This window comes from Pongo abelii, chromosome 1, assembly GCF_028885655.2.
Source record: "Pongo abelii isolate AG06213 chromosome 1, NHGRI_mPonAbe1-v2.0_pri, whole genome shotgun sequence".
In the NCBI taxonomy this organism is placed as follows: domain Eukaryota; kingdom Metazoa; phylum Chordata; class Mammalia; order Primates; family Hominidae; genus Pongo; species Pongo abelii.
In genome coordinates, this window is record NC_071985.2 from 143,333,808 (window position 1) to 143,355,518 (window position 21,711).

The 21,711-nt window shown below is 37.3% G+C and overlaps 2 protein-coding genes across 3 annotated transcripts in view; one reads left to right on the forward strand and one right to left on the reverse strand.

Annotated features, from left to right (window-relative positions):
* Positions 1 to 21,711, reverse strand: part of LRRC8C (leucine rich repeat containing 8 VRAC subunit C) — an 84,840-nt gene that overhangs the window by 53,778 nt on the left and 9,351 nt on the right. The window lies entirely within an intron of this gene.
* On the forward strand, positions 2,950 to 3,198 carry LOC112134886 (cytochrome c oxidase subunit NDUFA4). Its single transcript, XM_024251946.2, has one exon. The coding sequence runs from the start codon at positions 2,950 to 2,952 to the stop codon at positions 3,196 to 3,198; it is 249 nt and encodes an 82-aa protein (XP_024107714.2).

Here is a 21,711-nt window from a genome sequence, read left to right on the forward strand (position 1 = left end):
CAAAGTAATTTATAAATTCAATGCTATCACTGTCAAGCTACCATTGACTTTCTTCACATAATTAGAAAAAACTACTTTAAATTTTATATGGAACCAAAAAAGAGCTCACATAGCCAAGACAATCCTAAGCCAAAAGAACAAAGCTGGAGGCATTATGCTACCTGACTTCAAACTATACTACAAGGCTACAGTAATCAAAACAGCATGGTACTGGTACCAAAACAGATATATAGACCAATGGAACAGAACAGAGGCCTCAGAAATACCACCACACTTCTACGACCATCTGATCTTTGACAAACCTGACAAAAACAAGAAATGGGGAAAGGGTTCCCTATTTAGTAAATGGTGTTGGGAAAACTGGCTAGCCATATGCAGAAAACTGAAACTGCACCCCTTCCTTACACCTTATACAAAAATTAACTCAAGATGGATTAAAGACTTAAATGTAAGACCTAAAACCATAAAAACCCTAGAAGAAAATCTAGACAATACCATTCAGGACATAGGCATGGGCAAAGGCTTCGTGACTAAAACACCAAAAGCAATGGCAAAAGCCAAAATTGACAAATGGGATCTAATTAAACTAAAGAGCTTCTGCACAGCAAAAAACAAACAAACAAACAAACAAAAAAACCTGTTATCAGGGTGAACAGGCAACCTACAGAATGGGAGAAACTTTTTGCAATCTATTCATCTGACAAAGGGCTAATATCCAGAATCTACAAAGAACTTAAACAAGTTTACAAGAAAAAAATCAACACCATCAAAAAGTGGGCGAAGGATATGAACAGACACTTCTCAAAAGAAGACATTTATGCAGCCAACAAACATGAAAAAAAGCTCATCATCACTGGTCATCAGAGAAATGCAAATCAAAACCACAATGAGATACCATCTCACACCAGTTAGAATGGCGATCATTAAAAAGTCAGGAAACAACAGATGCTGGAGAGGATGTGGAGAAATAGGAACGCTTTTACACTGTTGGTGGGAGTGTAAATTAGTTCAACCATTGTGGAAGACAGTGTGGCAATTCCTCAAGGATCTAGAACCGGAAACACCATTTGACCCAGCAATCCCATTACTAGGTCTATGCCCAAAGGATTATAAATCATTCTACTATAAAGACACATGCACATGTATGTTTATTGCAGCACTCTTCACAATAGCAAAGACTTAGAACCAACCGAAATGCCCATCAATGATAGACTGGATAAAGAAAATGTGGCACATATGCACCATGCACTATGTAGCCATAAAAAAGGATGAGTTCATGTCCTTTGCAGGGACATGGATGAAGCTAGAAACCATAATTCTCAGCAAACTAACACAAGAACAGAAAACCAAACACTGCATGTTCTCACTCATAAATGGGAGTTGAACAATGAGAACACATGGACACAGGGAGGGGAACATCACACACTGGGGCCTGTCGGGGGATGGGAGGCTGGGGGAGGGATACCATTAGGAGAAATACCTAATGTAGACGATGGGTTGATGGGCACAGCAAACCACCACGGCACATGTATACCTATGTAACAAACCTGCAGGTTCTGCACATGTATCCCAGAACTTAAAGTATAATAATAAAAAAAAGAAACATAGGAAAATAATATCTACCCCATGGCGGGGGCAGAAAACACAACACTAAATTTATGGTATTCAAGAGTCAGACAGTTAACCTTTTGCTATAACTAACATTATTCAGGTCCCTTACTGGAGTTTAGGGCTCTATTTTAAGAGGAATATCGAAAAATATTACATAGACATAAGGGCAAAAAATTTTACCTACAAAAATATATTCAGATTCCAATGATTTCTGACCCATCTTAGCTACTACCCCGATCCAAGACACCATCATCTCTCAATTAGATTATTGAAATATCTTCCTGATTAGTCTCTCCACTTCTACCAATGACCCCTAGAGAGTCGTCTCAAGTGAGCAACCAGAATGATCCTGGGTTCCTTCTCCATTCAAAATCCTCTAATAATTCTCCATCTCACTCAGTGAAAAAGCCAAAATCTTTACAAAAGTCCTAAAAGGCCCTCTGCAATCTCACTTCCACCCCACACCAGTCTCATAGCCCTCTCCTGCACACTCGCTTTGCTCCAGCCACACTGGGCCTTCTAGCACAAGCTTGTCCAATCTGTGGCCTGCAGACCGCTTGTGGCCCAGGATGGCTTTGAATATGACCCAACAGAAATTTGCAAGCTTTCCTAAAATATTATGAGATTTTGTGATTTTTTTTCTTTTAGCTCATCAGCTATCATTAATGTATTTTATGTGTGGCCCAAGACAATTCTTCTTCTTCCAATGTGTCCCAGGGAGGCCAAAAGATCGGATGCCCCTGTTATAGTCGTTTCTTGGCACCCCACGTTCACTCCTGCTTTTGCATTTGCAACAGCTCTGTCTGGAATTCTCATCTTCCTGGTATCTGCAGGGCTCAATCCTTCACCTTCTTTAGGCCTTGCTGAAACGTACCCAGATTGCAACCACTTTTCACCATTTCTATCACTACTCCTCTGGTCCAAGCCTTCACCCTCCTCTTGTTTAAATAATACTGCAAAGCCGATTTAATATCACACCATATCTCAGCCATAGCACTCCCTTTCCCCCTGCCCTGCCTTATTTTTCTCCATAGCACTTAACACCTTTGAACATACTATATATATTTTAGCTAATTATTCATTTTCTTTTCTCTCTCCTCCCACTTGAATGCAAGTCCCAGGAGGGCAGAAATTTTTGCCCAATTTGCAAAATGTTTTGTCCCTAATGCCCAGAAGAGTGTCTGGCCTATATTTGTCATTCACTAGATATCTGTTAATTAAAAGAGTAAAGTGGTAGAAACAGAATCTATAAAGAAACACTATGGAGATACTACTTAGCCCAGAGCCTGGTGGCTAGGCTGGTTCTCTCCTTTCCAGTTGGAGGCCTCTTCAGCAAACATGCTCCGCCAGATCATCACTCAGTCCAAGAAGCATCTAAGCTTGATCTCCCTCTTTGTATTCATTGGAGCTGGAGGTACTGGAGCAGCACTGTATCTCTTGTGTCTGGCATTGTTCAATCCAGATGTTAGTTGGGACAGAAAGAACAATCCAGAGCCCTGGGACAAACTGACTCCCAATGATCAATACAAGTTCTACTCAGTACATGTGGATTACAGCAAACTGAAGAAAGAAGGTCCAGATTTCTAACAAATGTTTCACTATAAAGCTGCTTTAGAATGAAGGTCTTCCAGAAGCCATCCACACAATTTTCCGCTTAACCAGGAAATACTTCTCTAAATGCATGAAATCATGTTGATGCAATCTATTGGCGATTGCACTGATTAGTAAATAACTGAAACTTGGAAAACAAAACAAAACAAAAAGAAACACTATGTAAATTGAGACAAGCAAAGGAATACAAAAGGCTACCAGAGGAGTCCAGAGCCTGGATGTCCACGGATAGACTTCAGTGCCAAATACAAAATGCTTCAACTTTGCACATTACAGGCTTTAAACTGCTGCATGAGAGATTTAGGAAGAAACAACCCATTGTTAAATGACCAAATAAATGGTTACAGGATGAAATCTGAGGGTTGGTCATGCCAAGGAGATGTGAAAAATAGGACAGTGAATCATGTTTTGATGGTGAGCTTGCTGTCCGGAGGCAGGGTGCTAGATGAGAAAGGTTCTTTTGCTCCACTAGGAGCTTAAGATGAATATTTCTCCAGGAGCCAATATTACTTACCGAAACGCAGAAAGTGCACATGTTTTCAAAGGGAAAACACATGGACTGGTATTAAATTAATAACTTCTGATTCGAAAACTTGTTGACAGAATTTGGCTGAGCTAGTCTCCTGAAATTTATTAGGGAACATCTGGGGGGAAATAAAACCTAAGATAGGGAGGAAGAGTGGCTCTCAACCTTGGCTGCACATTGGAATCATCTGGAGAGTTTTAAAAACACTGATGCCTGGGTGCAGTTAAATCAGAACCCCTGGAGTGGGGCACAGGCATGAGGTTTTTGTTTTGTTTTGTTTTAAAAGTCCTCAAGTGATTCCAACATGTAGGTGAGGTTGAGACCTATTCTCCCCAAAACATCTGTTTCTTCTGTTTGTGATAAAAAGTACAGCTACGCACTAAGTGCAGTCTTAGGGAAAAACCAGAGCTTTATCTGGGCCTACCAAAGGCAGGGTTTACTCATTTAAAATGATTTCAGTACTCCATGAATTTATATTTTAATATCACATCTTTGGTTAATACTTACCTGGACACCACCCATTCCCAGATCACCACATCAGGACTGTCAGGCTTCCCCACACAGCCCACCCTCTCTCAAGAAGAGCACGATGCTTGGATAATATTTGAAGGGGTCTCAGACCACAGCTGCAGTGTCCTATTTTGGAAGCCCGTGGCTGAGTATTTTCATAAGCAGTCCAAGATCAACACTTTCCTACTTGCTCTGTTCACCCCTTCACTCCCCTGGGTTATTTATATTCTCAACTATCTCCACTCCCACACTGTAAATTCTGTAAGGGCAGAGACCAGGTTGCTCATTTTGGCATGCCCAGCCCTTGACCTAGTTGTCTGAGCAGTAACACTTTTGTATGACACAGAGCTATTCCACATGTACAGCAATGATTTACCTCTCAAAACAGTTTCTCAATGTAGATGATGCTTTGAACATTAAAACTGTAGTTCTGATGGGGTCCATATTTATAAGTGTTTTATTTTAGAGTAACAGTTCATTACCATTTTATTGACAGTTTTATTAACAGTAACAGTTAATTACTGTTACCGTAAAATGAAGTTCTCTTTATCTATAAAGGAAAACCCCACCTCCATCATAACACGAGCTAAGGTTTACTGTGTACTTAGAAGTGTCAGGCGCATCATACATATTACATTACTTAACGCCGAAATATCTCTGGGCTCCGGGTACTATAAGCCTACTCTTACTCAAGAAATGGAGGCTTAGGAAGGTCAATATCTTGCCTGGGGTTACAGAGCAGTAAGCAGAGGGGCCTGCATACAACCCCTCTGCTTACTGTTTTTAGAATTGGTTAATCTAAGTCACTAAACCTAACATTCTGTAGACAACAGAACAAAACAATTGAAAACTGAGTTGAATTCCTTCTTGAATGAATATAGGAATTAGTTAACAGGAAAGGTTATTTTCCTTTACAGAAGTGTTTCATAAAAACTGGGATAGCTGGGCTGACACAGTCTAGCTACTTGGGAGGCTAAGGTGGGAGGACTGCTTGAGCCCCAGAGTTTGAGACCAGCCTGGGCAACATAGTAAGACTTCATCACAGACACACACACACACACACACACACACACACACACTAACAAAACTAGAGAAGACACAACCTAAAATTTCCTATTAACTCTCATTATAATATCAGAGACACTTTTAAATATATATCATACTTAGAGTGTAATATACACATACTCAGATACGTTTTCTTTTAAATTTGTTTGCTTTTCCATTAGCAGTGGCTCCTAATTCTTTGCCTATAAATCTTTTAGCTCTATAGCCTCTTGGTCAGGCACTTATAAACTTTAAAGAATTTAAACACTGGAATCTACACTTCACCCAATAGCTAAATGAGAGTACAGGCAGTTCATTTCCCTGTCAGAAATGTGCCTGTTTTCAGCATATGGTACATACATATTTTCAAGAAACATTTTATAGTTTATCACTCAGAATGAAAAATAATGACACAAATGTTAAATTTTATATCAATTGTGTAGTTTTGGAAAGATAATGAGGATTTCCTTAATCCTGTTCATAGATGATCCTGATATAAAAATAGAAATGGTATTTAGGTATAATCTTCCTTAAAATGAGGACATAGCTGCATATTTTTAAAACGTAGTGATTCTACCACCTTCCTCATTTCCACTACATAAAACGCCTTGGTGTCTGAGATGTTGAGATATGAATAATTACTATTTTAAAACTTTACTGAGCCTCAGAATTTTTAAAGCCTTTTTCAGATTATATTCTAAAAACAAATATATTTTCAAACAGTCTTCATTCCAGGTTTCCAAGCAAACACACCCGAATAGGTTAATATTTCAGACCCTTAGACTGTTTTCAAATGCTATATTTAACAATGCTTATGATGATCACTCAAATAATTTTGATTCAGTTCAAATATGTCAACAGGAAGAGGTCGGGCAGAAATATAAAAATTCTAAGCAAAGTCATTCTGAGACTCAAACAACTCCAATACCAGAAACGCTAGTTAAACCAAACAGTAGTGTGGCCAAAGAACATCAAGGAAAACTGCTGTTTTCAAGATTTGCGGTTTCCTTATATAAGGAACCTATTCTGCTCTTGGATGTGGCACAAGGGGGCTTTTTGAAAGCATGGTATATTTCAACAACAAAAAAAATCTTAGTTCAGCTGAGTAAATGTAAAGTTACACACAGTCATACACTTAATTCCTGAGATCCTCTGGAAGTAAATCTGCTGCTTAACATTAATGACACATCTTATCAACTATGTTTTTGTTTATAAAATATTCTAATATGTACATGACTCCAGTTCAGGTTTAAAATTTTTTCCCTTCTTTTGAAGAATAGGTCCCCTGAAAATTTTTCAGAAATTCTTAGTAATTTTTCATTATACTAAGCATCTTTTTTTTTTTTTTGATACGTAGTCTTGCTCTGTCACCCAGGCTGGAGTAAGTGGTGCGATCTCAGCTCACTGCAACCTCTGCCTCCTGGGTTCAAGCGATTCTCTTGCCTCAGTCTCCCAAGTAGCTGGGACTATAGGCATGTGCTACCACGCCCAGATAATTTTTGTATTTTTAGTAGAGACGGGGTTTCACCATATTGGCCAGGCTGGTCTCGAACTCCTGACCTCGTGATCCGCCTGCCTTGGCCTCCCAAAGTGTTGGGTATACAGGTGTGAGACACCATGCCCAGCCATACTAAGCATCTTCTAAACCACAACGGTCACTACTTCCTGGGCCCACTACCACGTTAGGCAAACCATTCATAAAGACAGGATATGCTCCTATTTAGGATACCAACAATATAGTAATAGCACCTTAATGCAAAATTTTAATTTTGTACAAATTCTTTTCCTATGAACTGATTACAGTTTTGTACACTTAGGGTGATATGAAGTCCTTAGTCCAAGGCAATATATGACAACAGTAAAACAAACAAAAAAGACTCCTGTTATTGCCTTAGATGTATATACTACTACCTCATTGGACATCTGCATTTTCAGAATTCTAAGTTTAGTCATAAGTGGCCACATTAATCTAAAAAATAAAAATAAAAGGAAGCCATCTCTACTCACCATTTTGTATAATATAATGAAATAGTTACAATGTATGTTTTATAGCCAGAAAGACCTAGGTTTGAAATCTAGCTCTATGGCTACTAGCTAGTGACTTTGGGCAGGTTATTTAACCCCTCTGAATCACGCACACTTGGATAAGTAGCTGGCAGTAAATGTGAAAATTGTCAACTACATTATTTAATTAAGAAAATATTTCCTGACTTCTTGCTTTTTAGAACAATGTTTGTATTGTTTAATAAACTTTGAATAAAAAAATAGCTAGGCTTCTCTCTTGGGAATCTTCTGGATTCTAAAAAATCCAATTTACTGTATGTTCCACTACATCTGCTGTTCATGGAAAGTGCCAAACAGTACCCCCAAATTGTGGTGTCCTCTTGAAAACATTTGCTATTTTTTCCATTGCCTCAAGACAGGCCAATTCCTCCCAATCAATTATCTCTAACTCCATGTGTTACCTATGCTTGTTGCATGGATATATAGAAACCAAACTCTGTGAAATGCCAACTCTGCCCCAATTCTTGAATTACATGCCTGGAAACCCAGAGGTCTCAAATGTGCATTTCTACTAGATTCCCCACTGACTATGTGACTCTTTGAGCTTACTCAGTACCTAGCATCTCTGGAGCATAACCCGAAGTTTTAAGAAAGCCTCGATAGCTAAGACCAATAATGATAAAGTTAATGAACAGGTGCTTAAGAGTAAGGGCCCATCCCCACCCCACACCTGACAGGCAGTTAGACCCGATGATGTGAAGATCGCCAGCTTACGGAAGGCCTGTTCCTCTGACCACTGCCATCCAGAAACACAGCTGCCTTTATAGGGTCTACAGGATGGTTAGCAGCTGAGGCTAAGGAAACTAGCTGCAATCTGTGGGATCAACACGTCCCCTCAAGGGAGAGTTCTTGGAAGGTGAGTCATACAATCTTCAGGAAAGGTCACTGAAAGAGCCCTCATGTTGAATCTTTGTTGTGAGCTACTACAATGTCCCTGTGCTCTTTGTACCTCTAGCTGTAAGATGGCAGCATCACAGTCAGAGACACAGCTGCTTGTTTTCCAGTATTTACCCTCTACTTTTTACGTAATAATAAAGTGCATGTTCCAGTCCCCTTGAAGGCAGGTATGGTGTGGGACTTCGTCCTAGCCAATGGCATATAAACAGAAAAGATGAACTCAACTTGGAGTTGTGTCCTTAAAAGAGCCCTCCATATACCTTCCTCTCCACCTCTGAGATGGGATGCAGGCTTAGTATTCATCATCTTCAACAGACAAGTAAGGGATACATGTTAGCAAGGGCAGTAAAGAGATCTTTAAGAGTTGTTTAGGTCATGAGGGCTCTGCCCTCATGCATGCATTAGTGTTATCATGGGAGTGGATTTGCCCCCTCTGGCTCTTGCTCTCTCTAGCTTTTTGCTATTCCACCATGTGATGACTTCTGCCATATGATAATGCTACAAGAAGGCCCTCACCAGATGCCTGCAACTTGATATTGGGATCCCAGCCTTCAGAACTGTAAGCCCAAAATTTTATATTCATTATAAATTATCCAGTCTTAGTATTCTGTTATAGCAGCACAAAACAAACTAAGACATTTGAAGATACAGATACAGATCATCAGTCATTTGAGGAATGCCTCCAACTGAAAGACAGATATAAATAAGACAAATATACAATCAAAGGAACAAATAAAGACACATTAAAACCAAAAGTAAAGCAGAGAGCAGGAGTTCACATTTAAAAAATTCCTAACTATAATTAATATTCTCAGAGAGCTAGCAGGAGATACTGTATTTATAAAATAAACACACTGAAAAAAAACTTGGAAATTAAAAATAAGATAGTGAAAAAATCAGCATAAGGTTAGATAATGTTGATGAAATTCATCTTAAAGTAGAAAAAAAACAGACGGGGAAAAATAATATACAGACACCAGATTCAATGTTTGAATAATGGAAATTAACTAAAGAGTGAAAGGAGAAAATGACACAGAGGTATCAAGAAGAGAGTGCAAGAAAATTTTCCCAAACTGTAGGACATGAGACTTCATATTAAAAAGGTCGACTAGCTGGGCATGGTGGCTCATGCCTGTAATCCCAGCTATTCGAGAGGCTGAGAAAGGAGGATCACTTGGGCCTAGGAGTTCAAATCCAGTCTGGGCAACACAGCAAGACCTTGTCTTAAAAAAAAAAAAAAAAAAAGGCTTACTAAAGTGCTAGCACACAATGAATTAATAAAGACCCATACTGTCATGAACATTGGGGATAATGAGAAGATCCTAAAAGCTTGGAGGAGGCAGCAAATAGAGAGGGTAAAAGGGTGCATACAAAGAAACAAACATCAGATCAGTATTACACTTTTCGCCAACAATATTGTATGCCAGAAAATAGTTGTAAAAAGCCTTCAAATTCTTAGTGAAAGTCGTTGTCAATGTAGAGTTTAGTACTCAACCAAACTAACTTTCAAATTTGAGAGTAGAATAAACAGTGTATTTCAGACATAGAAGGACACAGAAAATTTATTTTTATGTATTCTCTCCTTAAAAAGTATTGAGGAATATAAAGAGAGTAAGACATCCATCCCCTGAATTGAGACTTAAATATCCAGCTGCTGACTTGACATTTCCAACTGGATGTTTAGTAGACATTTCTCTTTTTTTGTATAAATTTAAAGGGTACAAGTGCAATTTTGCTACATGGCTATACTGGGTAGTGGTGAAGTCTGGGATTTTAGTGTAATCATCACCTGAATAATGTTCATTGTATTTATTAAGTAATTTCTCATCCCTTACCTGCCTCCTCACTTCTACCCTTCCAAGTCTCCAATGTCTATTATTCCACTCTATGTCCATGTGTTCACATTATTTAGCTCCTACTTCTCAATGAAAACATGCACTATTTGTTTCTGAGCTGTTTCACTTAAGAAAATGGCCTCCAGTTCTATCCATGTTCTATCATGTCTATCCATCAAAAGACATGATTTCATCCTTTTCCATGGCTGAATAATATTCCATTGTGTATATATACCACATTTTCTTTATCCAGTCATCCATTGATGGACACTTAGATTGATTTCATATCTTTGCTGTTACGAATGATGCTGCGATAAACACACAAGTGCAGGTAGCTTTTTGATATAATGATTTATTTTCCTTTGGGTAGATACCTAGTAGTGATACTGCTGGACTGAAATTAACGAGTCCAAAATAATTCTTCATTTCACCCCAAATCTGCTATTTCCACAACCATCCATATTTCAGTACATAGGAAATCCATTTTTGCAGTTCCTCTGGGTCAAAACCTCGGAGTCAATTTTTAATTTTTTTCTCTTACATTCAGGTCTATTCTGTTAGCAAAATCTGTAGGCTCAATCTTTAAAATCTATCTAGAATCTAACCAGTTCTCCCTACCTCTCCTGCTATAACCCAAGGCACCAGCATGTCTCATTTGGTTTATTACAATAGGTTCCATCCTTGTCTCTTACAGTTAGTCTACTCTTTACCATTGTTTCTCACAGTGTGCCTTTTTGGGGAATCAGTGAAGTCAAAACTATTTTCACAAGACTATTAAACATTATTGGCCTTTTAAATTCATTGTCTTGTGAATGCACAGTGAAGCTTTCTAGAGGCTACATGATACATGACAGTGAACAGACTGATTGCCAGACATTAAAGACATTTGCAAAAACTTAAACACTGACATCTTTTTGTTCTTTTGTTTTGGAAAATATAATTTCAAAACATATGTTACTTGTGTTAACATTCAGTGGCATTATTGTTATTTTAAAATAAATAAATAAATAATCAAATTTACATTTCTGAGCTCTTAGGGGTTAGAGCTCTTTGGAATTTTCAATAATTGAGTACAAATGCCCTGAGACCAAAAGGTTGGCTAATGATTGCTCTATACCACAGCCAGAGTGATCCTTTGAAAACTCAAGTCAGATTAAGAACTCTCTAATGGTTCCTCATCTCATTCAGAGTAGAGGTGGACAAGACACTTCATGAGCCTACAGCACCCTCTCTTAACGACCACTCTCCCCATTGCTCAGAGCTGTGCACCCACACTGGCCTTCTTGCTGTTCCTCCATCATGCCAGGGGAACATATTTATATTTGCTGTCCCCTCTTCTCAGACCTCTCCTCCGCAGATATCTGTGTCTCCCCACCTCCTCCAGATCTTTGCCTTATGAGCTGTATTTTTAATTGTGTCCCTTTTCAGATGTTTATATATTGCAACAATTTCCCCCTTCTCCTGTGATACTTCGACCCCATAACTTGCCACTTGTATATTTGTTTACCCTATCCTTCTGTCATAGAGTAAGTCCTCTGGGACAGTGGCTTTCTTTTTAATCCCCTAGAAAGCCAGTGGATCTGGTGATCTGCACCCAGTGTGGTCCTCTTTTATTTTCCCTTTGATCCACCACTGAGAACCTCGTACCTAGTGTGGTCTTAAATGATAATGCAAGACTGATCATAAGGGGTTATCTGACTAAACCTTCAGGCAAGACTACACTTTTCAGAAGAGATACAAAATTGCTCCTCAGATTCAGAGACCTTTTCATACCCCTGGAAATAATTACTAACTTTTTCCTGGACCCCATCTTAGCAGCAATATCTCAATTCCTTTCATCTTTCCTACATAGATCCTGTTTTCAATGCTCTAACCCACTCTGTGATGGTCTTCTGATTCTTTTCCCAGTGTTTTATCTTCATATTTTATTGTGTATCTAAATTCCAACAAAGTATGAGTTAGTGTGGCATCAAAAGATTCCTACAGTTTTACTTTTCTTTTACTGCACCCCAGCACTCCAGTGTATGCTTTTAAAAATATACTACATTGCCTTGAAAAAGAAAAATAGTCCCAAACCTGTTTGTGTGATATCACTTACAAACTCCTCTCAGAAAGAAATGAGTGTTCCTGACAAAATGCTTCTGTAATTGATTCTCATGAACTTTAATGACACTAGGACTTATTTTGGGAAATTACATATGACCCATGCAGTTGACCAGCTGTCAACCAAGAATTTAGTGACCTTTAACAAAATATTGTTTTATTTTGATGTCAAATCTAGTAATTTTTCTAACCATTCTCTTTTGCTACAAAATGTCCCTATCAAGAGCAAATCTCTGAATTAGCCTACTAACAAACTCCTCCCTTACAGCAAGTTTATTATAAAGCTTTAACACACATTAACAAGTCAATTGTCAATCTTTTTTAAAATGCAAGGATCCATGAACTTTTTCCTATAAAGGGAGCGAAAGCAAATACTTAGGGTTTATAAATCATATGTGGTCTACGTTGCTTTTTTTTTTTTTTTTTGAGACAGAGTCTTGCTCTGTCACCCAGACTGGAGTGCAGTGGCACAATCTCAGCTCACTGCAAGCTCCACCTCCTGGGTTCATGCCATTCTCCTGCCTCAGCCTCCCAAGTAGCTGGGACGAGAGGCGCCTGCCACCATGCCCAGCTAATTTTTTGTACTTTCAGCAGAGACAGGGTTTCACCGTGTTAGCCAGGGTGGTCTCAATCTCCTGACCTCGTGATCTGCCCGCCTTGGCCTCCCAAAGTGTTGGGATTACAGGCTTGAGCCACTACGCCTGGCCTATGTTGCATATTCTTTTTTAAAAATTTAAACAATCCTTTAAAATTAGAAAAGCCAATCTCAGTGAGTGGGCCATACCAAAACAGGTTGCACTAACTCAAACTGCATGGGCCACGGCTTGTCAATTCCTGTTGCAATGGTTCTCAGAACTCCCTTGGAGACCTGCTCACCTCAAGAGAAACAGAGTTATTGTCAGCCTCTGGATCAAGGTACTTCATGGCATATATGCTATTGTTACCCATTGTGTTATGCTTCTTGATTGCTGGATTTTTTTTTTCTGAGATATGGCAATTTGAGCACTTGAATGTCAATGTCTAATGGCCATCTGAAGGGACTCCCATTCTACTGTGCTTAAAATGACTTGCCATCTAAGTTGAGAGCTTGGAGAGCTGTTTGAGCTCTAAGAAGTGGTTGAACTTGGGGTTGGAGTTAAAACAGGACTCCTCCCCCAGGGTGAAATCAGAGCAGTATTTGATATTGGAGGGATGTAAATGTGGAAGTGTAGAACCCAAAACTTCTGTTCCTAGAACCCATGTTCTAAGTTTGAAGATTTCCGCCACCAGTGTTTTGTATTTGACACATTCTATGGCTTAATGTTTATTATATTACTAAGAAACAACCAAAGCCCTTAAAAAGAACATTTAGGATGAGTAAGTGTACATTGTTTCAAAAAGTATTCAAAACTTGCAAATGAGGGAAAGGTAGAGCAATATATCCTTTCAATGTAATACTGAATAATTATTTAATTGGCCCACCCATGGATTACTTGGGAAAATATACCTTCTTTTTTTTACTTGCTAATTTCTACTGATTAAATTCCAGTCTTGTAGATTTTTGGCTGGGAGAAAAGAAAACTCAAAACATTATGAGTTTTATTTCCCTGAAGGACATTACCTAGTTTTATATCTAGCAATGTTATTCTAACATTCCTTTCAAAAATAATTCCTTGAACACTCTTTGCACCAGTTTTGCCATCCTGCTGGCTCCCTCATTTATGAGTTAAATAAATCTTTGACTGTTCATTCTATATTTAAGAGTCATGTTTAACTTTTTGAAAATTATCCTATGACAACATTCACAGAAATCTTAAGTTATTTTGTGTTTTGCCTGCAGTGGGTTTGTGTATATATTTGTATCAGTATTTACATTTGTCGAACAGTTAAAATTGTATCCTATAGGAATGGGTTCAGAGGTTTCCTGTACAATTGTCTGTGTCTGTAAACAGTTATTTATAGTGTTCTATATTTTTGGTCAGTGAGTCCTTTGAGTACCTAGGACTCAACTACTAGAATGAGAGCTTCTCATTTGCTTAGAATGCCTCTAAGAATGAAAGTTAAAGGGGTCACAAAAGTTTGTCCTGTGTTTTGAAGAACATCTCATTAAACAAATGAATTCACTTTGAAACGAAGAGAGGAGGGGAAATCTGCCTGGGTGATTTCACAGGTGTGTGACAAGAAAGAGTTAAAGGAAATTTCTGCCAAGTCTGGGTGACAGTGAATTAAAAGAACATCTCTAAATAGACCAAAACAGATAGAATCTACAGCCTGTCAAGATAGCTCCTCCACCACCCTGGGCAAAAGAGTACTGCCTGAAAGAATGTTTCAAGGAAAGGTGTTTTATTTACCTCCAGGAGGTAAAATAACTTTACTTCTTTCCAGAGATAAATTAGCATGACTGTGAAGTTTTTCAAATAGATGGAGTTCACATTTTCTAGACAGAAACTAATAGCAGTTATTTATATCTAGAATAAGAAAATCTTAAAAAAAACTTTTCCTGGACACACAACAAAAAGAGGGGAAAAATGCACAGAAGGAATGTTTGGAGTTAATGGATGGCGTACAGGTCACTAAGGATAAGGAACAAGAACAACAAAAATGCAACTAGCTACCCTGTCAGCTTTCAGCAGCTCTTTCCATATTTAACTAGAACTTTTAATCCAAAATGTAAAGAGATTTACTGGTGCTTTAATAGTACTTTGCAAACAACTATGAATTAATTATATAAAATTTGAAGTTCAATTGATATTCCAGTAATGATTAATGCTTAGGCAAATGAGTTTGTTAAACATCATTAAAAAGACAGTTAAATGCCTTAGCATTGATTTTATTTTAGTTAGGGATAGGATGCAAAAATTATACCTCATTTACATCACCATGTCAAACACAGTTATCATATTACCCAGAAATTCTATTCCTAGGGGAATATCCACAGGAATTTAAAACAGGTACTCAAATACATATACATGAATGTTCATAAAAGAATGATTTACAAAAGCTAAAAGGTGAAAACAACCAAAATGCCCATTAACTGATGGATGGATAAACAAAATGTGGTATGTTGAGACTATGAAATATTATTTGACAAAGAAGTGGGTCATTGATATATGCCACAACATTAATGAACCTTAAATATAAGCTAAGTGAAAGAAGCTAGTCACAAAAAACACGTATTTTTGATACCACTTACATGAGCTGTCCAGAATAGGCAAATCTATTGTGACAAAAATAGAGTAATGGCTGTTTAGAGGTTGGGAGAAGTAGAGGATGGCGAGCAGGGGTAATAGCTAATGCATAGATGTTACTTTTTGGGGTGATAAAAATATTTTAAAATTAGATTATGGTGATAGTTACACAATTCTATAATTATGCTAAAAGCTATTGAATTGTATACTGTAAACAAATATGTGGTTTGTATATTATATCTCAATAAAGCTGTTAAAAAACTTATTTTAGTTTGTGCAATTCATTCACGTATTTTGGTTCACCCTGTCTGTTCTCTGATACAATGTGTATTAAACTAGAAGATATTAACTTCCTTATATTTGTCTCATAGGTCAGATGGTTGGTTATTATTTATACTAAAAATTTAAGACTGTAGATGTACCCAACAACAATGAATTATAACTAGTGTCTGTTCTTTAATGGTTGTAAATTTTAGGCAATGTTGCAGTAATGTTGAATCATGGGATGTTGTATTTCTCTTATAGGCTTTGAATACGAACAGTAATTGTATTATTTTAAATGGTAATTTAAATTGTAATTTAAGATAATTAATTTTAAGCAGGGGCTAATATTAAAATTAGGAATTCAATGAATAATCTTTGGCAAAATACTTACACAATAGTTTTAACCTATGTATTAGATTTATAAACATATTTTGTTCTTCATAATATTCAAATAAGACTATAATCTTATTTCATAACATGCTTTATAAAATTAATTTTATTTATTTTTGAGACAGGGTCTTGCTCTGTCACCCAGGTTGGAATGCAGTGTTGCAAACATAGTTCACCACAGCCTCAGTCTCCTGGGCTCAAGCCATCCTCCCGCCTCAACCTCCAGAGTAGCTGGAACCACAGGCATGAGCCACCGTGCCAGGCTAATTTTTTTAATTTTTATTTTTTGTAGAGATGGGTCTCACCATGTTGCCCAGGCTGGTTTTGAACTCCTGTGCTCAAGTGATCCTCCCACTTTAGTAATTTTATTTTAAAAACTAATGTTTAACACTACAAATTGTCACACACCATTGTTTGACCTGTGTGATTTGTATGAAAAATAACACATTTTGAGATAAAATTAAGTTTTTTGAAGTAGCTAAGTAGGATAGATAACTGGTAACTCAAAAAGAAAAATTATTTTCGAGATGGCCTTTTCTAGAAATAAATCTGTGAAGTTATTTACTTACCGTATATTGTACCCAGAGAGTAAAAGTTATATATTTTTTCTCACCCAACCCAAATGTGTTCTTTCAGAAGCGGCAAGTCGATTTCATGCTTTTGTGCTGCTTTTTAGTATTTCAAAATACCGAAATGAAACAAGAATAATAAAGATTCCTGGCCTCTAGAGAAATTAAAATTCTAACATTTCTTATGTACTTTCTGATATAGTTATTAGTAAATAAGCTAGGCAACATTATGACCTTCTCAATTCCCTGGGCATCTGCATTCTTATCTGACAACATTTTAAAATGCTGCCTTCCTTTAAGATCATGTTCCTAATTTGGAGCTATATAAAAAGGAGGAGATGCTTTGATACCCCAATCCATGTTTGATACATAATAGCATCTAGGTAGCACCAAAGATTTGCTTTGTCTCCTATAATCCAGGATACGGTACTTACAAGAAAGAGAGGCTAGAAATAATTACTTTTAATTGATTTGTTCCTTAATCTTTAATTAGGTCAACGGTAGGCAGTTCTGTTTATTGCACTCACATTATGGGGAAAGCTGTCAGGTAAAGATAAATTAACAGGTAAAATATTATTGTTATCATGTTATTAAATACCCTTTCAGAGTAAGTAAAATCATATTCATGTTCACATACAAGGGCTGACTGACACGGTGATTGTCAACAGATTTACTGGTAAGTTTTTTGGTAAATTTTACATATCTGCACGTCGATTACAAGTTAGTGTGGCACTTACTATTTTTAGTTGTTGCTTTGTAGATTCCTTAGAAAATGGAATCCCAATTTCTAACCACAAAGCTTATAAAGAAAGGTAGTTCTACTTCTTTCTTTTAATCTTTAATTTTTTTCATCCTTATCGCACTGGCCAGCCTCCTGTATAATGCTGAATGGAAGTGATGAGAGAAGGTATAATTGCTTAGTTCTGATCTCAAGGGGAAGGCATTCAAAACTTCACCATTAAGTATGATGCTAGCTATAGGTTATTTTAAAATAAAACGTGTATGAGATTGATAGAAAATCTTTGAAAATCTTTATCATTAATAGATACTGAAAATATTGAATGCATCTACTGAAATAATAAAGGAGAAAAACCATATGATCATTTAATATGATGAATTACAGTGATTGATTTTTGAATGTTAAACCAACCTTGCATTCTTGGGATTAAATCCCCTTTGAAGTTTTCCTTATGGGAAAGTTTTTGGTTATAAATAAAATTTCTGTCAGGCTTTGTAATTGTGCATTTCAAGAAATTTTTTTCCATTTAAGTTGTCAAACGTATTGGCATATAGTTTTCACGATATTTCCTTGCTATCCTTTTAATGTCAGTAGGGTCTGTAGTGATACCCCTCTTCCATTCCTGATATTGGTAATTTGGGTTCTCCATCTCCCACTCTCCCTCACCTCTTTAATGGTTTGGCTAGATTCATTAATCTTTTCAAACTACCAACATTTGTCTTATTTAATATTTTTCTGTCACTCATCTGATTTCGATTTCAGTTATTCTGTTCTTAAATCTAGTATTTCTTTCTATGTTTTTGGGAATCTAATCCAGCTTCTTGTGGTGGAAATTAAGATGATTGATATTAAATGTTTCATAATATAGAATATCAAGTTCTAAGTAACCATATCTATCTATCTATCTATCTATCTATCTATCTATCTATCTATCTATCTAATCATCTTCCTGCCAAACTACCTATGCCCTGCTTTAGCTATGTCTCATTATTTTTTCCCATTAATTTCAATGTTATATTTTTATCATTCAGTCTGAAATATTTTTAACCTTTTTGAATTTTTCTTTGGCCCATAAGATATGTAGAAGTTTCTTATTTTATTTACAAATATTTGAGGCTCTTCTAAACATCTTATTGTTCCTATTTTCTAATTTAATTCTATTGGGTTCAGAGAAAACACTCTAATATTTCAATAATAATATTTTGTCCTTTTTTGAGAAAAAACTCACTCATCATCCATATTGTTATACTGTATAACATATATTTTAATTTTCTCTAGCTGCTTCTATAGTTTTCTCCTTATCTTTGGTTTTCAGTAGTTAGACTGTGGTAATATACCCAGGAATGGTATTGTTGTATTTAACCTGCTTGTGGTATAATGTGCTTTTCAGATTGGTAAGTTGATGTGTTTTCACCATAATTGCGAAGTGTACAGCCATTCTTTCTTCACTTTTTTTCTCTCTTTTTTTCTTCCATTTTTTCCTCTCTTCTCTTTCCAGGACATTCTTATCTTGACATTTTCCCACATGCCATTATGGCTCTGTGCAATTTTTTTCAATCATTTTCTCTCTATTGTTCAGATTATTTCTATCGATACATGTTCAAATTCTCTACTCTTTACTTTGCTACCTCCAGTTGTTGTTAAGCTCATCCAGTGGATTTTTCATTCTGGAATTCCTATTTTACTGTTTTTTATAATTTCCATTTCTTTGCTGAGAGTTCTCATCTGTTAATTCATTATGACTATATTTTCTTTTCACAATACTATAATAGCAGTTTTAAAATTTATTATTTACTAACTTTAACATTTGGATCACCTTAGAGTTAATTTCTATTGACTGTATTTTGTCTTGATAATGAGTTATATTTCCTGTGCATTTTCATGCCTACTAGTCTGATTTTATCCTGGATATTCTGGATGACATATTATGGAAGCTCTGTAGTCTATTATTTCCCTTTGAAAAGTACTGATTTTTAGCTTTAGCAGGCCATTGACTTGGCTATACTGAAACTAAACTGTCTTCTCTAAGGTGGGCAGCAGCTAAAATGTCTGCTCAAGCATTTTAGGCTTCCTGCTGTTCACGGGTTTAGGTTTACATGGAGCCTAACTCCTCTCATGAGCACTTCTGGGGTCAGGCAAAGATTTGGTAAGAGTTTATATGCAGATTTGGGGGCAATCTCTTTTATGTGACTTTTTTCCCCCTAGGATTTCCCCTTCACTTTCCAACCACAGAGCAAGGCTCAAACTCCACCTTCGGACTATGTATGACTGCAGTGTCAGGTATGAGCGTTAGTAGCTGTAGACCATATGGACTGGGTACTGGTTTCAGGAGAAAAGTCATAATTCAAATCTCACCCAGTGGAGTCTCTTTCTGTCAAGGATCAGTTCCCCTCCATTTCTACTTGCTTTGGTTGCATTCCCATGCCTTTAAATAGTGGGGTTTCGTCTGGGCACTGTGGCTCACACCTGTAATCTCAGCAGTTTGGGAGGCCACAGCAGGCAGCAAGTGTAGGCAACATGGTAAACCCCGTCTCTACTAAATATACAAAACATTAGCCGGGTGCGGTGGCACGTGCCTGTAGTCCCAGCTGCTCAGGAAGCTGAGGTGGGAGAACTGCCTGAGCCTGGGAGGCGAAGGCTACAGTGGGCCGAGATTGTGCCCCTGCACTCCAGCCTGGGCAATAGAGCGAGACCCTGTCTCAACTAAATAAATAAAGTAAATAAAAAATAGTGGGGTTTTATATTTTGGTCAGTTTATAATTGTTATAAACTCAACAGTTAAATGATACAAAGCTATCCTACCATTGATGTTTTATTTTTTGAAAGGTATTTGATAAGCCCCTGTTTTTCTTCTTAGATTATTATCTCTAACCCTTAATTTAGTAGGTTATTTCAGTGCATTTGTAGGTTATCTTTTTTAAAAACTTGAAACAAAAAAATTGTAACTTAAACATCTCTGATTATTGGTTATGCCTACAGCTATATCAAAATTCAAATGTTTGATTGGTATGTTATCAAATAGTACCGTATATGTCAGAAGCCCAGTTTTAGAGGGTTGAGGGACTATATTCTTCAGAATACTACACAGCATGAGCACATGCTTTAGAATTCTGGAACTCACAAAATTTCTAGTATTCTATCACTATGAACGAAAACATCCTGTATGAAATAACAGGAAAAGCTGTGACAATAAACTAGTGAATACCCAGGAGAACCTAAAAATCCCTTCAAAATTGAATTTTAAAGAGGTAAACTTATAAAAACACAACTCATTTTTGTTAATGATCATTTACATAAACTTTACTTATTCTTACCATACTTAAAAGCAACACAACTTTTTGTATATAACTCCACTATCATGGAATCTACAATTATCTATAAAATGTGACATAAATAGGTTTGCCTAGTCCACAAAACTATGCAGAATGGCAGTCATTACTATACACATTGAGACCCTTTACTGCTCCTGGTAATGTAGCTATTTGTATTGGTTCATTAAGAATATGTCCTCCCAGCTGGACATGGTGGCTTATGCCTGTAACTCCAGCACTTTGTGAGGCAGGGCAGGTGGATCACTTGAGCTCCGGAGTTTGAGAACAGCTTGGGCAACATGGTGAAACCCTGTCTCCACAAAAAATAGCTGGGTGTGGTGGTGTGTGCCTGTGCTCCCAGCTACTCTGGACAGTGAGGTAGAAGGACGGCTTGAGTCTTAGAGGTGGAGGTTGTAGTGAGCCAAGACTGTGCCATTGCACTCTGACCAGGATGACAGAGCAAGGCCCCGTCTCAAAAACAAACAAACAAGAAAAAAGAATAGAATATATCCTCCTTCCTATATACTCCTATATAATTGAATAAACCTTTTATTATTATTTTTTTTGAGACAGAGTCTCACTCTGTTACCCAGGTTAGAGTGCAGTGGTGTGATCTCGGCTCACTGCAACCTCCACCTCCCGGGTTCAAGTGATTTTCATGTCTCAGCCTCCTGCGTAGCTGGGATTACAGATGTGTGCCACTATGCCTGGCTAATTTTTGTATTTTTAGTGGAGATGGGGTTTCACTATCTTGGCCAGGCTGGTCTTGAACTCCTGACCTCGTGATCCACCCACCTCGGCCTCTCAAAGTGCTCGGATTACAGGCGTGAGCCACCGTGCCCGGCCAATTTTTGTATTTTTAGTAGAGGTGGGATTTCACCAGCCAGGCTGGTCTCGAACTCCTGACCTCAGGTGATCCGCTTGCCTAGGCCTCCCAAAGTGCTGGGATTACAGGCAGGAGCCACTGCACCCAGCCATGAATAAACCTAATTTCTAACATGCTGTGCCCAAAGTGTCACATTTAGAGATAAATTTAGTTTGACATGAAAATCCTATTAAGGTACTAATGC